Source organism: Sylvia atricapilla, chromosome 4, assembly GCF_009819655.1.
Source record: "Sylvia atricapilla isolate bSylAtr1 chromosome 4, bSylAtr1.pri, whole genome shotgun sequence".
In the NCBI taxonomy this organism is placed as follows: Eukaryota; Metazoa; Chordata; class Aves; order Passeriformes; family Sylviidae; genus Sylvia; species Sylvia atricapilla.
Window position 1 is genome coordinate 69367737 of NC_089143.1, and position 19077 is coordinate 69386813.

The 19077-nt window shown below is 43.9% G+C and overlaps 2 protein-coding genes across 5 annotated transcripts in view; both read left to right on the forward strand.

Moving 5' to 3' along the window:
* The window catches only part of ANKRD17 (ankyrin repeat domain 17), a 70992-nt gene extending 58707 nt beyond the window's left edge, over positions 1-12285 (forward strand). For 3 of the 4 annotated variants that reach the window (XM_066318266.1, XM_066318267.1, XM_066318269.1), the window contains exons 20-34: positions 101-314; positions 658-833; positions 1082-1244; positions 1977-2072; positions 2269-2385; positions 2885-3056; positions 3274-3721; positions 3804-3959; positions 4172-4321; positions 4811-6456; positions 7419-7616; positions 8217-8465; positions 10267-10442; positions 10557-10721; positions 11647-12285. In XM_066318266.1, coding sequence (XP_066174363.1) covers positions 101-314; positions 658-833; positions 1082-1244; positions 1977-2072; positions 2269-2385; positions 2885-3056; positions 3274-3721; positions 3804-3959; positions 4172-4321; positions 4811-6456; positions 7419-7616; positions 8217-8465; positions 10267-10442; positions 10557-10721; positions 11647-11706 — 4186 coding nt within the window. In that variant the 3' untranslated portion in view covers positions 11707-12285. Of the gene's footprint in view, positions 1-100; positions 315-657; positions 834-1081; positions 1245-1976; positions 2073-2268; positions 2386-2884; positions 3057-3273; positions 3722-3803; positions 3960-4171; positions 4322-4810; positions 6457-7418; positions 7617-8216; positions 8466-9941; positions 10443-10556; positions 10722-11646 lie in introns of those variants that run through there. The other variant, XM_066318268.1, reaches the window with a different exon arrangement.
* A 1646-nt stretch (positions 12286-13931) lies between these two features.
* Positions 13932-18270, forward strand: COX18 (cytochrome c oxidase assembly factor COX18). The gene is given in 6 exon segments (XM_066318271.1): positions 13932-14348; positions 15383-15483; positions 15691-15854; positions 16636-16748; positions 17062-17172; positions 17835-18270. Coding segments are annotated over 6 exon segments (1074 nt in total). The 5' UTR covers positions 13932-13946; the 3' UTR covers positions 18018-18270.
* The last annotated feature ends 807 nt before the right edge of the window (positions 18271-19077 follow it).

The following is a 19077-nucleotide window of genomic DNA, read 5'->3' on the forward strand; positions in this document are numbered from 1 at the left end:
TTCAGTCTTGTGAGAATACTCTGCCTTCATTACTTTATTATAATCAAACTTCTGAAATGACCTTTAAAGCAGTTTTGGTTCTTTCTTCCTTCTCTTTCAGAACTGGTAGCAAATTGGGCATTTCTCCCTTGATGCTGGCAGCCATGAATGGGCACACTGCTGCTGTCAAGCTGTTACTGGACATGGGCTCTGATATAAATGCCCAGATTGAGACCAACAGGAATACAGCTCTGACTCTGGCCTGTTTTCAGGGAAGAACTGAGGTGGTCAGCCTGCTGCTTGATAGAAAAGCTAACGTGGAACACAGGGCCAAGGTAAAGAGCAAACAGCTGGAGGGGGCTCCAGAGAGAGGTGTTTGTAAGTCGTGTCTGTTGTTACCTGATTTTCTTGCCTTTGTGCAAGTCAGCTTCTCTAGTCCAGTTAACTGAACTGAACCAGATACTCTATAGAAAAAAATGGCTGCATTTAAGGGCTAAGATTTTGGTGTTTGCAAAGCTCATCAGAAAATGTTTCTTAAATGAAGTGTTGAGTCATCTTCAGGTGCTTACAAATGTAAAGGCAGTAATCCATTATGTTTATAAGTTAAGTAAATACTGTGTCTCAGGGAAGCCACTCACCCCCCACTAATGGCTTCTTTTTCCTGCTTGCTTGCCCCAGACTGGTCTCACACCGTTAATGGAAGCAGCTTCTGGGGGATATGCAGAAGTGGGCAGGGTCCTGCTGGACAAAGGTGCAGATGTCAATGCTCCCCCAGTACCTTCATCCAGAGATACAGCTTTAACCATTGCAGCAGACAAAGGGCACTACAAGTTCTGTGAGCTCCTCATTAGCAGGTACAGTGTTTGCAAGTGAACAGCTTAAAGAAGAAAACGGCTGTATTTAGACTTCATTTTCCCAATATACAGTAATATTTCCAAATATCCAGTAAAGGGTTAGGAAATGGGAAAGACTCTTATGTGTCTGTTGACTTTTACTACATAATTTAATTTATCTCAAGTACTCAAATGAAGTTCTTCTTGCAGTCAGAGTGCTTTCTTTTGCCTAAATGCAGGCTTTTGATGGAATATGTTTGGTTTTGTAGGGGAGCTCACATCGACGTGCGGAACAAGAAGGGTAACACCCCACTGTGGCTGGCGGCAAATGGGGGGCATCTTGATGTTGTCCAGCTGCTGGTCCAGGCTGGAGCTGACGTGGATGCAGCTGATAACAGGAAAATAACTCCTCTCATGGCAGCCTTCCGAAAGGTAGAATGTGAAGTTCGGCTTGGCTCTTAGCTAGGATTGTCTTGCTCATTCCTATTGAGCTGTTAGGAGTGGAACATACTGGCAGGAGCTACATATTAAATATGTCAGTTAATTTGAATACTTGGCATTTAATCTTCAGAAACAGACGTGTGTCACCTGTGTAGGTGTTCAGTTCTAATTGCAATTCGCTTTACAAGCCATGTATTGAGGCTGGTTCTGGTGTGTGTGAGGGGTGAAAATTGCAGTGTGTTTCTGTGTAATAGAACTGGGGGAAAATAGAATTGGGTACCTGTGCAAAAGGAATGAGGACTTCGGTCAAAAAAAGTGCAGTTTAGCCTGATTTGTGTCTACAGATGATTTCTGTTACTAAGAGGGTATAGTTGAGGTGTCGCAGTACCAGAAACGTTGCAGGTGACTGTAGAAGCCCGTAGCTTTTAAAGCTGTTAGAGATGGGCATCTGAAAACTGCCCCAAAAAAGGCACAAGTCTGTGCAAGTACTTCTGGAGTAATGAAAACATGACAAGAGGTAATTACTTGCCTTCTCTGGTGTCAGAAATGTGCCTCACTAGTTCAGAAGGTGAGAAAGATCTCAAAAAAAGTGTTGAGAGCTTCATGTGTTGAGGACTTGCAAATAAATATTTGGCAAGGAGTGCTTGGACTGAAGTGTTTCTCTGTAAGCTGAGAAGGCAGCTGGTCTGATAGAAAGTGTTGCCCTTGAAATTTGTTTTGCAGGGTCACGTGAAAGTGGTGCGTTACCTGGTGAAAGAGGTAAACCAGTTCCCATCCGACTCGGAGTGCATGAGATACATAGCAACCATTACTGATAAGGTAAGATGGGAGGGAAGGAAATACTTGAGAAGGAACAGTATTGTGTCTCAGCTTCAGAGACAGTATTACGAATTTTCTTTAGCTTATTGGCCACCAGCTTTCAGCCAGAACATAAGTCCCATTGGAATTTTTGCGGAAAAACAGCAGGAAATGAGAACACATGGCACTTTGTACTCGATGTACTTTGTCATTTCAGGAGATGCTGAAGAAGTGCCACCTGTGTATGGAATCAATTGTTCAAGCCAAAGATAGACAGGCTGCAGAAGCCAACAAAAATGCAAGCATTCTACTAGAGGAACTGGACTTGGAGAAGGCAAGTGGAACGAGTTGCAGCTGGGAATATTTCTCTCTTAAAATTCCAATTTCACATTCCTTCAGGATGATAAGGTCGGTAAAAGTAGTTATTGGGGTATAGGAGTGTGTGTAATCATCATAATTGGAGTGTCTAGAGCTGAGCACCTTTTTGTTCAGGTAATCTTTGAACTTTGCTATTATTCAGAGACATTGGATCAGGAAATGCCTATATAACTGTTTTCTCTGTACTGAAAGAAGGATTTTCCAGTATTGTACTGAAAGAGGGATTTCTGAATATGAATTGTCAAAAAAATGAGCAGGGCATTTTCTAGTCATACTCATGTGGATCCTAGATCTAATCCCTGTTTTGTGTCCTGAATATTAAAAAAATAAATTTACTAAAAACCATAGTACTGTAGTAAAAACAAAACAGAAAAGTCCAAGGAAATAAAAAGGTTTTGGATTTCTTTAAATGCATGGGACATCGTGTAATGCTGTTCCATGTGCTTGACTTGTAGCTAAGGGAAGAAAGCAGGAGACTGGCTCTGGCTGCCAAAAGAGAGAAGAGAAAAGAGAAAAGGAGGAAGAAAAAAGAAGAACAAAGGCGAAAACTAGAAGAAATAGAGGCAAAAAATAAAGAGAATTTTGAACTTCAAGCTGCTCAGGAGAAAGAGAAGTTAAAAGCTGAAGGTGATTACTGCAATTATTCCAAGAAAAGAATGAAATTTGGTATGACGTCTGTAATAGATTTACAGATGTCCCATAGTCAAGGGGTTTGTGTGTTTCTTGGAGGTTTGTAAAATAGTCCTAAAGTTGTTTGATAGGACAGGCGTGATTTGGAAAGCAAAATAGTCAGGTTTCTTCAAACCAGCTAAATTACTCCTGCTTTTTTTTACTCTTCTATCAGATGATCCTGAGGTGCCGATGGAGCCTCCCAGTGCTACCACCACGACCACCATAGGTATATCTGCAACCTGGACGACATTAGCAGGTTCTCATGGGAAGAGGAATAACACTATCACCACAACAAGCTCCAAGAGGAAAAACAGGAAAAACAAAGTAACCCCCGATAATGTTCAGATTATATTTGATGATCAGCTTCCAATTTCCTATAGCCAACCTGAGAAGGTGAATGGGGAATCCAAGAGCAGCAGCACTAGTGAGAGTGGTGACAGTGACAATATGAGGATCTCCAGCTGTAGCGATGAGAGCAGCAATAGCAACAGCAGCCACAAAAGTGACAATCATTCCTCCACAGCTGTCACTAACACACAGAACAACAAAAAACAACCGTCAGTGCTTGTCACTTGTCCAAAGGAGGAGAGGAAAGCTGTCCCTGGCAAGTCATCCATCAAGTAAGTTCCCGTGACTTTGTATGCAAGGTACAAGTCATCCTTTTTTTCTCCCCCACATGACAGCATTTAATTCCTTTTGCAGGTTGTCTGAAGTCATTAATGAAGTGACGAGTAATTCCTTGTCTACTTGCACAAAATCCGCTCCTTCTCCCCTTTCTTCTCCAAATGGAAAGCTAACCATTGCTAGTCCTAAACGTGGTCAGAAAAGGGAAGAAGGTTGGAAGGAAGTTGTGAGAAGGTGAGCAGAATAATTCCCCTAATTCCCTTTGATGCTGTCCTTTGTGTAGCTTTCCTTGGATTTACTGAATGACCTTCTTAGTGGGTTTGAGATTTCACAAAGTTGCTGCTGTATAGGTTGAATCAAAAAATACAGTGTTCTTTTGATCAGCTTGCCCACAGCTTCTTGCCATGGAAGTGTTTCCTACTTAATATTGTTTCTTTTTTATGTAGATCCAAGAAGGTTTCTGTCCCATCAACTGTGATTTCCAGAGTTATTGGCAGAGGAGGATGTAATATCAACGCGATCCGGGAGTGCACGGGAGCACACATAGACATTGACAAACAGAAGGATAAAACTGGAGACCGAATAATCACAATAAGGTGAGCAGGATCCTGAATTAGCTCCATCCTGTGGCTGTTTTCTCCTTGTAGAATGTTTGTCTGCATAGGAAAATTAGGGGCTTCATCTGGTTGTTCCTTGGAAGATCCCTTGAAAGCATGGGAAATGAATGGAGTGGGTAAACAGAGTACAACCACCAGCAGGTTCAAAAGACAGCTTGTGAGATACAGTGAAACACAAAATGTTGGCATTCTGTGTTTGGGCTTGTTATTACATGGTGAAATACGAAGAAATATTTAGGGAAGCAAATATTTTATCCATGTGAGTTTTTTGGGATTTGGAGTATTCAACTTGAACTTCTTGAGTGATTTTTTGCAGCAGGACTGTGCCAAGCTCAGTGTCTGGATAGAGTGTTATCTTCCTGTTTGTGTTAGGGTGATAGAAGATAGGCTGGATTGAGTGTGGGAGGTCTTTGGCTATAATGTGTGTAAATGCTTTAGATGCACTTTCCCTGTCCTTCTTTTTTGTAGGGGTGGCACAGAATCAACCAGACAGGCCACACAGCTGATCAGTGCTCTGATTAAGGATCCAGATAAGGAAATCGATGAACTTATTCCAAAGAACCGTTTGAAAAGTTCAACCGTAAATTCCAAAATAGGGTCCTCAACACCTGCCACCACTACAGCTGCTAACAGTTCTCTTGTGGGCATCAAAGTGACCACCGTAGCTGCTTCGTCAACATCTCAGACCGCTTCTGCGCTCACCGTGCCTGCAATCTCCTCAGCATCCACTCACAAAAGCATCAAGAACCCTGTGAACAACGTGCGGCCTGGTTTCCAAGTTTCTCTTCCGTTGGCGTATCCTCCTCCGCAGTTTGCACACGCGCTCCTCGCTGCTCAGACTTTCCAGCAGATCCGTCCGCCTCGGCTGCCCATGACGCACTTCGGAGGTACCTTCCCACCAGCTCAGTCGACGTGGGGTCCGTTTCCCGTCAGGCCGCTGAGCCCTGCGAGAGCCACAAACTCGCCGAAACCTCACATGGTGCCTCGCCATAACAGCCAGAACAACAGTGGTTCTCAGGTGAATTCGGCAAGTTCTTTGACGACGAGTCCCACGGCAACGACAACTTCAGTGGCTTCTACTGTGCCTGGATCTTCGGCGAGCGGAAACCCGAGCTCTCCTTCGGTCAGGAGGCAGCTGTTCGTCACGGTGGTGAAGACATCCAATGCCACCACCACCACTGTGACAACCACGGCAAGCAACACAAGCACAGTGCTCACGAACACCACCTATCCAACTCCTACTGCCAAAGAACACTACCCTGCATCTTCCCCCTCATCTCCTTCTCCTCCTGCGCAGCCGGCAGGTGTCTCCAGGAGCAGTCCTCCCGACTGCACGGTAGCCTCTCCCAATAAAGGTGCACCTCTGTCTGAACCAGAAGCAGGGAGCCCGCCTGCGGTGGATGCAGGCGGCTCGACCAGCAACAGGCAGCCCAATCCTGGAACCAGCAGCTCCTCTGTGCATCCTGCTCATCAGCAGCCCCCAGGAGCTCCTCTGCCAGAGGCCAGGCCCCCTCTCCAGCAACCTCAGGTTCCTGCACCAGATCCTCGCGTGGTTGTGCCTCCAAATTTAGCAGCGACGAGCTCATCTGCTCCCGCGGTAGGCTCGAGCAATGCTCCGATGACCTACCCTGTGTCCCAGACGTCGCTGGGGTCTGCTCAGCCCACAGCCAAGATGGAAACCCCAGCCATCAGACCGGTCCATGGAACCGGCAGCGTCCCCAAGAATCCAGCTCCTGTGCAAAACTCCTCTGTCGCAGTCCTCAACGTTAACCACATCAAAAGGCCCCACAGCGTTCCTTCTTCAGTGCAGCTTCCTTCTACCTTAAGTACACAAAGTGCTTCTCAGAATTCAGCCCACCTGGCGAACAAGCCCATGGGGAACAACTTCAGTGCTACTCTGCCTTTTGGGCCCTTTAGTACATTGTTTGAGAACAGCCCCACGTCTGCTCATGCCTTCTGGGGTGGGTCTGTCGTTTCCTCTCAGACAACACCAGAATCCATGCTATCAGCAAAGTCCTCATTTTTGCCAAATTCAGATCCGTTACATCAGTCTGATACTTCCAAAGCCCCAGGTTTTAGGCCACCGTTACAGAGGCCAGCTCCAAGTCCCTCAGGTAAGTCTCTGGCTTGTGTCCATACTATAATAATGCAGTTTATTCTTGTGGTTTTTAAGCCAAGTTGAGTTCATTTTAAGTGCCCTGTCAAGTAACTGTGTAGTGTTTTTGCAATTCCAGTCTGTTCTTCTCCGATAACTGAGATAATAAAACACTCTTATTTCCATCTCCCTTCCCTACCAGATAGTGACTGTCCTAGTTTAGATACCTTGACCTGAGGCTGCAGGAAATTACGCAGCATCTTCCTAGGGTTAGGATGGTAAAAAGAATGGTACTTTGATGTGAACTTGTAACTCAGAAAATGTGTGTTCACTTAATTACTAAATTCGATCCAAAAAATGTAATTTCCTTGACTACCTGAGTTTTTTAGTGAGATGTTGAGCTTTCTGCCCAAAACAGAGGCCAAGGGGTTTTCACAGTACCTGTTATGTAGCTTCCAGAAAGTACATAAACAGTTTGGACCATCTCTGCTGTTTTCGTAGGACCACTCAGGTGTTAATGAATTGAGAGATACAATCAGCACTTTTTTTCCTGTTTTGTGAAGATGATGGAGTTTTTTCATCTTGATATACTAGTCAGCATTTTGAGTATGGCCCCTAAGATATATAAATGCATAAGTCTTAGATCCCTAAGATTTTATTTCTCCCTTTCTTCATCGAAGACGACATGAAGGGAGCAGTAATTCTTGTGTTTTTAATATCTTGGCTAATTGATGTCATTTGATGTTAATGAAATAAGAACCGTTCTTAAACTAGGTATGCACAACAACTGCCACACACTGAATAGACTTGAAGCTTAATACTCCAGTTCCCTTTGGAAAATTGTAGCATACACCCCCAAAGATGGATTGGATAAAAGTTTTCCCTTTTTCCTTTTCATTTCCATGAAAAAAAAAAATCAGTATCTAAGGGCAACTTCTTGATGGAGTTGTGGGAGTCACTTGTGCCCGTTTTCTCTTGTAGGTATTGTCAATATGGATTCTCCCTATGCTTCTGTAACACCTTCTTCTACACATCTGGGAACCTTTGCCTCGAACTTGTCGGGAGGGCAGATCTATGCGCCCGGGGCACCGCTGGGTGGAGCGCCTGCAGCTGCTAATTTTAACAGACAGCATTTTTCCCCTCTTAGTTTATTGCCTCCATGTTCATCAGCATCAAATGGTGAGTTCTGGTCAGCTGGAAGCTGCTTAGAAGCTGCTGTATATATAAAATTATCTTGCAGAACTGCCTAAGGAATTCCAGGAGAAAATCCTGAGGACAGGTTCTGATACATTCCTCTGCCATTGGCCCCTGCAGTTAGGAGTTTTTTGGACAGAAAACAAATAAGCTGTTGAGTGCTGGTTTATTTAGGGAGCGTCTGTTTTATTGGCAAAAACAATGACCAAAAAAAACCCTCAGGGAACAAATCAAAAAGAAGAAGAAGAAAAAAAACCAAACCCACCAAAACCATGGGTTTATGTGGGCTTATTTCATCTCTTGTTTAGGATATAATCCTCAAATCCTCTGTTGCTGATAAACAGTGATGCTTAGTTAAGGTTTTGAGGTGTGTGTCCTCCAGTGGCTGAGCTGCCAAGCTGTGATAAGCATTTTATATAAGGGGCTAAATCAGTGGAGAGTATCTCTGTGGTCTGGAAATAAAATTATCCTGAGGTGGATGAATCTGGCGTTAACCAGCTCGCCATTGTCAGTTGTTGGACATTGAAGGATAAGCTTGTGGGATCTGGCTGCCATCACTAAGTGCTCCTGTTGCTTTCCTTGCAGAATCTCCTGCTCAGTCTGTGTCCTCTGGAGTACGAGCACCCTCTCCCACCCCTTCAGCAGTGTCCTTGGGATCAGAAAAACCCAGTAACGTTTCTCAGGACAGAAAAGTTCCTGTTCCTATTGGGACTGAACGGTCTGCACGTATTAGACAAACTGGAACATCTACTCCTTCTGTAATTGGGAGCAACTTGGCTGCCCCAGTGGGACATAGTGGGATCTGGTCCTTTGAAGGTATAGGTGGCAGTCAAGGTATGTGTTGTTCATAGATGCACTTGAATTGATCACAGTGGTGTGTTTGCCAAACTTGTCTTTAGCTCAGGAGGATGCAGAAGTGAGTGCCTGAAAACACAGAAATGTTCTTTCCAAAGGATTTGGACCAAGGATTTCTCTTAGCCTTCCTGTCCACTTAATTGTTCTAACAAAGTTTCTGAAACCCTCAGGGATTCTGAAATGTCCTGGCTGTGAAGATTTGGTACTCCAAGTAAGAGCAAGAAAAACTAAAACAAGGTTTCCAGGGATGAACACAGTGAGGATCATTGAATTTAGGAAGAGGAGAAATTAAGGTGTCACAAGATAGCTATCTGGTGCTTTGTGTTGATAAAGAGATTGTTTGTACAGTAGGAGTTAATACTTAATTTGTAGCTAAGGTAACACTTTTTGTGTTGAGGATGGTGCTTTTATAAAGTGATAGTATTCCACATTTGGGTTTCCTTTGTCCTTTTCAGCCATTTGCCTTCTTTTAGCACAAGGCTCTTGGCTCTTCGGGAGTCACATAGAATTTAGTATTTCAGAATTTATTAACAATTTCAGTTAAGTGATGTTACAGCTTTTCTTACCAAATTTGTCAGGAGTCTTGGATGCAATTTCTGGGAGACTGATGAACTTTTTTCATATTGACTGGGTGGGTTTTTTGTTTGGGGTTTGGTTTGGTTTGGTTTGGTTTTTTTTGTGGGGAGTTGATTTTTAGTTTCTTTAGGGTTTTTTGCTTGGGATGAGGGGTATGAATATTGAAACTGTTGGATTGGACCTCTGGATGCCCTGCCAGCCTCCTGCACAAAATGAGGTTTGCTGTGAGTTCTGCCTGTATTGCTCTGGGCTTTTTCCAGTCTCCTCTGGAAAACCTGCAAGGATTGGAACTGCTCCAGCTCTCAGAGCAATCTGTTCTGCTCCTTGACCGAGTCCAGACAGCTCATGGTTTTAATTGATTGACTGTGCTGGAATTTTTCTCCAAATACAACCCTTACTTTTACTTCACTAGTGGTCTTTTCCCAGATAAAGCTTCAAAAATTCACTGTTTGCATTGTGGGACTGTAAAAGTTGTCCTTTGTGTCTGTCTTGGCTTTTGGGACGCTGCTTTCTTTCTGCTTTGGTCAACTACTTCAGCACACTGATTTTCAGTTCACAATGAGATTGTCTCTTTGTCATTTGAGTATTAGGGTGCCTCAGAAGTGTTTCTCTACCCCTTCTCCAAATGCAATTTTCTTATGTTTTGTTTTGAGGATTGGATTTTTGGATGTCTGGGCTTTGAACTGTAGCACCAATAAATACCAAGCTGCCTCTGATGAATTCACAGAATTAGGACATGAGCACATGTCTGCAGCTGATAATTTGCTGGTTTTGGTTTGCACAGATAATTCTGTGTCCCTTAGAATATTAAATAATTAATGGAAGAATGATAGTGAAGTAGAGCAAATAGTCTTCATAGTGTACATACCCTTTCCATAGCACCAAAGGCACGAGGAATTGAGGTTTTTGGAGGATCTGAGGTTTTTGGAGGAGGGAGAGTTAGCCCAAATTCCAGCTTTGCTGCTCAAATGGAGGAAAGTTGCAGAGGCAACACTCTGGTTGCGGGTAACTGTCCCAAAGTCCTGGCAGTGGCTCAGGGTTCTTGGCCTGGAGGCTGCACGTGCTGTTCCTGGTATTCTCCATCCCGTGTGCTTCTGAGCTCTGGTGCAGGTGGAAGCCTGAGAGCTGCAGGCTGGCAAACTTGGAGGCTGGAAAGCAGGCAGTGAGGGATGTTGTGGATAACGCTGTGTCTCTGTGCTGTCAGATAAAGTGGACTGGTGTCACAGCGGAATGGGGAGCCACATGATCCACAGGCCCATGTCTGATCCAGGCGTGTTCTCGCACCAAGCCATGGAGAGAGACAGCACGGGAATTGTAACACCTTCTGGTACATTCCATCAGCCCGTCCCTGCAGGATACATGGACTTCCCGAAAGTCGGGGTAATGACCTCCTTGGCCCCAATATGCAGCATGAATCCCCTTTTGTCCCTCTGTCTGTGCAGTAGTAGTAGCATTCATGAAAGCATCCTGACTGTTTCTTTTACTTCCCCACAGGGAATGCCTTTTTCTGTGTATGGGAATGCCATAATTCCTCCTGTAGCCCCCATCACAGATGGTACTGGAGGCCCCATCTTTAACGGGCCTCATGCTGCTGACCCATCTTGGAACTCGCTGATAAAGATGGTTTCAAATTCCACAGAAAACAATGGGCCTCAGACGGTAATTATTCCAGTTTTTTGCATTCTATTTTACTCGAAGTGTATCATGATTCCTAACTGTGCACTTGTGCATTTGGGAAAAGAAATCTTGGGGCACAATTTCATGGGAAAAGCCAATTTATGTGCTGTTAGTTAAGCTTTCCCTTCCCAAGCAGGAAACACAGCAACAGGACTGCTTCTGGGTTCTGTAGTTTAGGATGTTGTGACTGTGTGTTAGGAGCACAAGGAGGAAGGGCATAAAGCAGCTCTTTAGGAAGGGATTAAGTAGCTCTTTGTTGCTCTGATCTTGCCTGACTTGTCCACTAAATATAATTTAGGCAGAGAGATTAATTCCCCTAAACCTCTTGTTCGTACTCAGGAGCTGATACTATAATGGAACATCAGTAGCTCTGGTTAGGTTATATCCTATGATTATGTTTAATTAGACATTGATCCCTGTTATACTGTTACTAAATAAAGGTGTTTCTGGGCTTAATTTGCTTGGGAATGATCCAAGCCGTGGGGAGCAGCTCCCAGCTCTGGTAGACTATAGGTGTGAGGGAGAAGGGGATTTGGCCACAGTTCAGGTGTTGCTCTGACATGGCTTCTTGTCTCGCAAGATGATTCCTGGTTTAATGAGGAAATTTTGTCCCCCAAAGAAAGCTTTACTTGGTTAGACTTGGCTTTCCCCAGAATTGAAGGTGTTAGGTAAGGTGGCAGAAATCAAGTTCTTGTTTGTCTAAACTTAAGGTCAAAAGGACAGCAAGTCCCTTGGCTCCAGGAGTGGAGGGATTCAGGAACTGGGCTTGCAAATCATTAGCTGCACACCCAGGGTCCTATTGGTTGTCCTGGACAGGAAAAATGGTGAGCCATGCAGTGTCCCTGTGAGTTGTGCCCTGCTAGGAGCAGCCCAGAGCGCACAGTGTTAACGCAGGTTTCTCTTGCAGGTGTGGACTGGAACTTGGACACCTCACATGAACAGTGTGCATATGAACCAACTGGGCTGAGTGGGATCAACATGCTGGCCTTGAGACTCCTTTTTTTGCAGAGGAAACCACAATTGGCAGAAACAGTTTATGTGCTCCCAGATCATTCTACTGATGTGCTTGACTGAAGTGTGTAGGCTTTTTGCAGAAGAACTTACTAACTGACCTTTTTCTGTGAACATTGTGACCACCCATTCCCCACCATCATATGTTTCAACTTAGTTAGACTTTCTTCTTTCCTTTCCTTTTTTTTTTTCCTTTTTTCTTCTTCTTCTTCTTTTTTTTCTTTCTTTTTCTTTTTTTTCTTTTTTTCATAACTTTCTGTTGAAGCTGTTCTTTGGCTGGTTGGTTTTAGTACTGTAAACTGCTTCTGAGCAAACACAGAAATTTAGCAAAATTATGTAAACTTGATCCTGAAGTTTTAGAATGGCAAATAAATGTACAATTGTTTACATAACAAATGGCTAAGCAGAAAGTAAATTTCAGTATGTCAGTTATAGAGGCTCTACTTTATGTAGACTTAAATTAATGTGAGATATGTACCTTCATATTCAGAAATCTGGATGTTTCCTTCATACATTAAACTATTAATAAGCATAACTTTTCTACTTGTGTAATTTAAGGAAGTTATATAAAAAAAAAATCAACAACACCCTAAGGGATTATTAGAGGATGTTTTCCAAAAGTGTGTTGGATTTTTTTGAGAATACATACATTCTCTATTTGACATTTGAGGAAAGCTTTCCTGATGAAGGCTCCAAAGGTGGGTCTGTTTCAAAATAAGGCCCATGAAGGTTTATTTGGTCAAGGTTTATTTCCCCAAGTGGGAATTCCTGTACATGTTGTCTGGAGCTGTCACTTATGCACAGCACTAGCAGGAGATGAAGGAGGTAGGTCCTGTGAGGCTGGGCTGGGTGAGCAGTGACACAGATACAGTCAGGATCCCTGTACAGTTCCCTTACATAGCATTTAAAGGAGATCTACAAGTCAGATTCAAGAAGTATTACTTGGTTTTATTATAGTTCCTCCTTTGAAAACCAAGAAAACACCTCAGCTGGCCACAGAAACTACTGCCTTTTAACTGTTGTGGTATTTGAGGTGTCCACAAACCTTTTGCATACCCAAGGCTGTACACCTGCCCTTAGGTGCTGCTCTGAATCAAAGCAAGTTCCTTTTTCCAGCTGTCTGATCTCCTGCATCCCCTAAACATCCTGGTGGTAGTAAAATAGATCCCAAAGTTGAGGAACTGCTCAGGAAAAGGTTTGAAACTCAACATCACACCTTATTGTGGTGTGGGTGAGTGCCCTTGTCCTGTGCTACAGTCATTTGCTGGAGGCTTTAGTGCTGTTTAGGGTTATTAATTATTAATCCCACTGAGAAATAGTGCTCAGTGTTTATTACAACCATGAATTCCAGAGTATTTTGCTGACCTGACAGTTTAATCCATGCCTGGGGCAGTAACGTGGCTGGGCCATGATGCTGTGACACTGGGCTGGGCATAGGAGATCCTGGATGGGGGGAATTGGACCATTTTTATTTCCAGATCCTTTCCCCCTGCAGCGTAATGTGTTTTAATTGTCCAGTAAACCAAGGAACATACTCTCTTGGGAGTGGGCAGGCGCTGCTTATTTGGGTAAAGGGAGCAGAACCAGGGTTAGGACAAATGTGGAGAAAAAGAGAACACAGTACAGAGTGCATATGGTTGAAGGGGTATTTTGACTTCTTGCCACAGAAGGGGTAAGGAGACAGTTCAGAATCTGGCTGGGCAGGAGAACACTGCTGATATGGAATGATGAAGTGCTTGTTAAATATTAATTACTTTGAATATAATTTTCAGGCTGAGAGAGTTGGGGCCATTCAGCCTGGGGAAGAGGAGGTTATGTGGGTTCCTCACAGCAGACTTCCAGTGTCTGAAGTGGCCTACAAGTAAGCCCAAGAGGAACTCCTTTTTTCAGGGGCTGTAGTGATAGGACAAGAAGTGATGGGTACAAATGTTAAAGGGGGAAATTCAGGCTAGCTGGCAGGGCTCAAAGCCGGTTTGGCTAAGACCTTGGACCTCCACGCAGGGTTTGGACAACACTCGCAGGCCTGCGGTGTGCTGCCCTGCGCAGGGCCGGGTGTTGAGTACCCTCACTCTGGTCGTTCCTTTCCAACTCAGCACGTTCTGTGATGTGGTTGGAGGTGTCCCTGCCCACGGCAGGAGGGCGGCGGGACTGTTCTAAGCTCTATTCCAGTCCCGTACTCAGCCCGGTTACAATAAAATGCAGGTGACGCGGTGAGGCACTCCGCTGCCCTCGCTGCCCTTCCCGTGCCCTCATCCGCCATGACGGCCGCGGGACGGTGCGCGGCGGCGGCGCGCGGGCGGCGCATGCGCCCCAGAAGAGGGAGCCGTCGGCATGTGGCGGCTGGCGCGGGCGGGCGCGCGGGCCCCGCCGGCCCTGGCGGCGGCGGCGGCGGGAGCGGCGGCGGGCGGCGGCGGCCCCGAGGGCTGGTACGCGTGGGCGGCGACGTCCGTGCCCGTGCACTGGGCCGAGGAGGGGCTGGCGGCGCTGCAGGAGGGCACCGGGCTGCCCTGCTGGGCCGCCATTGCCGGCGGGGCCGCCGTGCTGCGCACCGCCGTGACCCTCCCGCTGGCCGCGCAGCAGGGCCGACTGCTGGCCAAGGTGGGAGCGCTGAGGGGCTCTGAGGGAGGACTGACGGAGGGGCTGAGGGGGCCGCGGGATAAACATCACGGTGCTTTTATTGCAGCGGGGTTGGGGGCGTTTGGGGTTTTGTTGAAGAATTTCGTTACATTTTGTGCTGTTTTTGGTTGCAAAAGTGAGTGTCTGTTGCGCTGTTGAGCAATGGGGTCTCCTCTGCTGTGGGTAGGGACGTTGTTCACTGCAAGTTGTGTCCTCATGGCCTTTATTCTATTACTCTTTCATTTATATATACATAATTTATATATTTCTATCATGTATTACACAGTATATTTATATATTACATGCAGTATATTGTAAATAACACATTCTGCATTCTGTAATATACATTGTCTATTAATAGTTTTTAATACTGTCATTTATTTACTTTTATCATTGAAGTGGCGTTAAAGAGAGTATTTCCCTTTAGCTGTGTCTTTTTAAGTGAAGTAGCTGATTACAGGTCCTGAATACAAGCAAAAAAATACTTGTTAAGAATTGCCCTGATTTCAGCTGTGACAGAAATAATTTTCCTCTAAAAAAAGTATAAAATCTAAAAAGAGTAAAAGTCTCTCTTCATTTCATGCAGTAGTAAGAGAGTATCTTTGATTGTTACTGTTAATTAGTTGTCACTGTTACCTTCACATAGTTATTTTGTTTAAAGATGAAAAGTGCTTACTGATGTTTAACAAGACATTGACAAGATGTCCTTCACAAGCGTTTACTTACTGCCTGTACAGGTGTTAAATTTCAGTGGTAATTAATATGTTTGATGCCTGTGCTGGTATTAAGTCATAGAAGGGTGATTAATATGTGTAATGCCCACAGAGTTATTAAATTATACAATGGCAATGTATATGTTTAATTCCTATATGGATACTAAATTTTACAGTGATAATTAATAAGTTTAATTCTTGTTCAGGTATTGAATTACCAGGGATAGCTAATAACAGATGTGAGGAGAGGAAGCAATTGTTACCTGTCCCTGTGCCCAAACAGTTCTCGTTTTCTTTAGCTAGCTGGAAAACCTGCAGCCTGAGATTAAGGAACTTGCCAAGCGCCTTCGCTATGAAGTTTCAGTGCGTGGAAAGCAGCTGGGCTGGTCTGAAAAGGTGGCCAGGTATGAGGGGGATTGTACACACCTCCTGAATCCATTCCAGAGTGAAGCCTGGCAGGAAGGAAGATCCCACAAACACTTTTGCAGCAAGATTCTGCCGTTGCAGCTTAGTTTTTTCTTTCCCTGCCTATAATTTATTCCTTTATCCTATTCCCTTTCAGATGCTACCCGTTTCGAAGCTCTGAACTTTTTGTTTTTCTCTCCGGAAAGGTTGCACTTCGCGAAGAACATGCGGAGGATTGTTACGGAGCTGTACGTGCGGGACAACTGCCACCCTTTCAAAGCCACCCTGCTGCTGTGGGTGCAGATACCCATGTGGGTGTGCGTGTCCCTAGCTCTGCGCAACTGCAGCGTTGGTGCCCTGGGCTCAGCAGGTGCTGCATCTGTATCTTCTCTCACTGCCGCTTTTTATTCCACAGATACCTTGTTGCTTAAAGAACACAGTGTCCTGAGCTTGACCTACAAGCTGATAGGAAAAACCAGTTGGCTGCCAAGGTTTTGAACTTGATATGGTTTCAACTTAATCTGATTAATTAATTAATATTAATAATAGGTAATGGATGTAATTTGAAATTAGATGCAAACTTGATGTAGTCTGATAACTCTCTTTAGCAAGTAATATTACACATGCCACAGCACACTCACTTTTAATCTATTTTTTTTCTTTCCGTGTGAAATATTGTAGACAAGGTGAATGTCTTGTGAAGGTCTTTTAAATTAAAATAAATTATACACTGATTTTTTTGATAAGAGTTTATTTATAGTTTGTTCATTTAAGCAAAAAATGTAACTAGTTATACAGTTACTAAGAAAAATATAATTTTTTCAAATTCAGGATATAAAACCTGTAGGTCACAGCATTTTTATTTTCCTCATTGACTTGTAAAATATTTGAGATGGAAGTATTTTTAATTGCAGATTTACCTGTCTGTGGCTATCATGACCTAAGCTGGGTCTCAGCTTATATCCCTTACTTTTCTTACTTACATTGGCAGCAGAGCATTAAATCAAGGATTTCTGCTTTAATCATACTTACCATGCAGATAAAACATACCTAGAAACTTGGGTCTATGACTGAACACATGATACAGTTCTGGCTTACTCGAGACAGCAAATTATACTGAATTCTGTATTCTCTTCAAAATTTTCCTGTAGTACAAGAACAGTTTTCCTCGGGAGGAGTACTGTGGTTTACAGACCTCACAGCACCTGATTCAACGTGGATTTTGCCATTTTCCCTGGGGCTGGTGAATTTGCTGGTGGTGGAGGTACGTTGGTGGAATAAACCAGCAGCGGTGACTGCAAAGGGCTAACACATAAAGGTGGCTGCAGATTATCATTGCTTTAAATGCACTGGGCTGAAGTGAAACATAGTCTGTGTATTCTCATGTTGGTGTCTTTTGTTCAGAGACCTCCAGGTCAGATGTAGCGTGTCAGATCTACTTGAGCTTCAGTAATATTTACTGTAGTCTTGACTACAGTTTCTTTTAGAATGTTGCTCTAATGAGATTTCTGGGCGTTAATCCTCAGTATGGCTGTTTCAAAAAGAGCTTGCTTATAACTGAGTTTCTCCTCTTTCAGATCTTTGCTTCCCAAAAAAAAATACCAGTTTCCCGTTTCCAGAAGCTTGTTACAAACTTCTTCCGCCTGATATCCGTGGTGATGATCCCTATTGCTGCCACCGTGCCCTCTGTAAGTACCAAGGTGACCTCTGGGACATCACCTGTGTCTGGTCTGTTCTGGTGCTTGAAGGACAGCCCAAAGGCCTCACATGTTTAATATTTCTACTGCTGTCTGCTTAAAAAAAATCAGATATTCTGTCTATTGTGTGTTTAAGTCTTGTTGCCTTTGGGATATTTTTGTTCAAGGAGGAAGACTTTGCAGATTTGAAAGGAGTTAAAGTCCTTCATGTAGTCTGCAAAAAGAGAGGAAGGCTTTATGTAAAGACACATAGGCACATGGAAACCAGTGTAGTTCTTAAATTAGGAAAATTTCTACGTCTTTCTTCAAACACTTTTCATTTTTACCAGGTTTTCTACTGCAGAGTATTCTTAGCAAAAACATAGTATCTAGTTACTTGGCTCAATTTTTCAAATGCAGAAGTTGAAGCAAGTTTAATATGAATTAATTTAAGAACTGTCAAGCCTCAGTGTAGATGGCACTTTTCCCCGGAAGAGTTCAGAGACAGACAGTTACGTTTCACACGGAAGCCATTATTGCAGTTGAGAGGAGTGTTTTAGGCGAGTCATTCATATCAATACCTGGGAGTAACCCACGGCTGTGGTTCCGGAGGAGATGCCTAAAAGGTGTTTTCCTTGCCTCCAGGGAGCTGATGTGTGCTTGTCTTGTTGCAGTCCATGGCTCTGTACTGGCTGTCCTCGAGCCTCGTGGGACTCTCCCACAACCTCCTGCTGCGCTCTCCCACCTTCCGCCGGCTGTGCTGCATTCCAAGGACCAAATCTGACTCGGATACTCCTTACAGGGACATCATGGTTGCCTTGGCTACCAAATACAGCTTCAAGAAACAGCCCCACTGAGCTCCAGGAAGAGCTGTTTCAGGGATGAAGTCGTGCTGGTTTAGTGAGATGTACTTATTTGCTGTATATTTATTTTCCAAATAAAATGCTGGCTGGCCATAAAGAAGGATCGGTCAGCAAAAATGTGTCCTTACTGGGAAGCTGTGTTTCAAGGGTGGTTGTTTTGCAGTTGCAATAGTCCAGAAATCCAGGTTTGTCTCCTAAATTATCGTAAGAAATTGAGCATGTGAGAATGAAATAAAACTGACTCATATACAGTGCCTCTTTTTTACCCTTAAAGTCCTGAAGGTAAAGAGGTCTGGGGTTTTTTTGTTAAAATGATCAGAAATTCATTATTTGCTCTAACTTTTTAGAAGATTCCAGGCTACTGCTGTGATGTAAACTAACAAAAATTCACAGAAGCAAATTTTTTACACAGACTTGGAAGCATTTATTTGAATTGTTGTGATAGCCTAGTAGGACTTTACAGATAGGGTTGAGACACACTTTCTGGCTAAAATCAGCAGTTTAAAAGAGGAAGTGCAGATGTCATTTTACTAATAGCACTGCACGTCACCTGTGGGGATGTTTCACTGAGGTCTTTCACTGTTTTCACTGCTAGGAGTCTCAGAACATCAGTGATAGAGTTATATCTGGATGCTGCCAGGGTATTCTTGTACCAAAAAAACGTTCCCAGAACAGGTGTGAAACTGAAGGTAAAGCAGCCAAAAGCATCTCATTCAGTGGTGTCTAACAATTCAAAATCCACAGGTAAGGAGATCAGAAGGTATGTGTTAAAGCCCTTTCCAGGTCTGCATTACAGGTAGGATAATGTTCTAGATTTTTAAAGGGTCTTACAGATTTCTCTGAATGAATATTGTTGTTTTGCCTCATCTGAAGGTGTTGGAAAAAGACTTTGCAAAGGGGAGTGCATTTTTGTCTGGGAAGCAGGTGGTAGAGGGAGCTGATGCTCCATGCAGTGCTGAGGAAAGTCACCTCTTCTTCCTCAGCAGTCTCACCTGAGAGGGGCTCATGTTCCCCTTTCACTTGTTCACCTTTAAGGAAGAGGGCAAGCTGACAA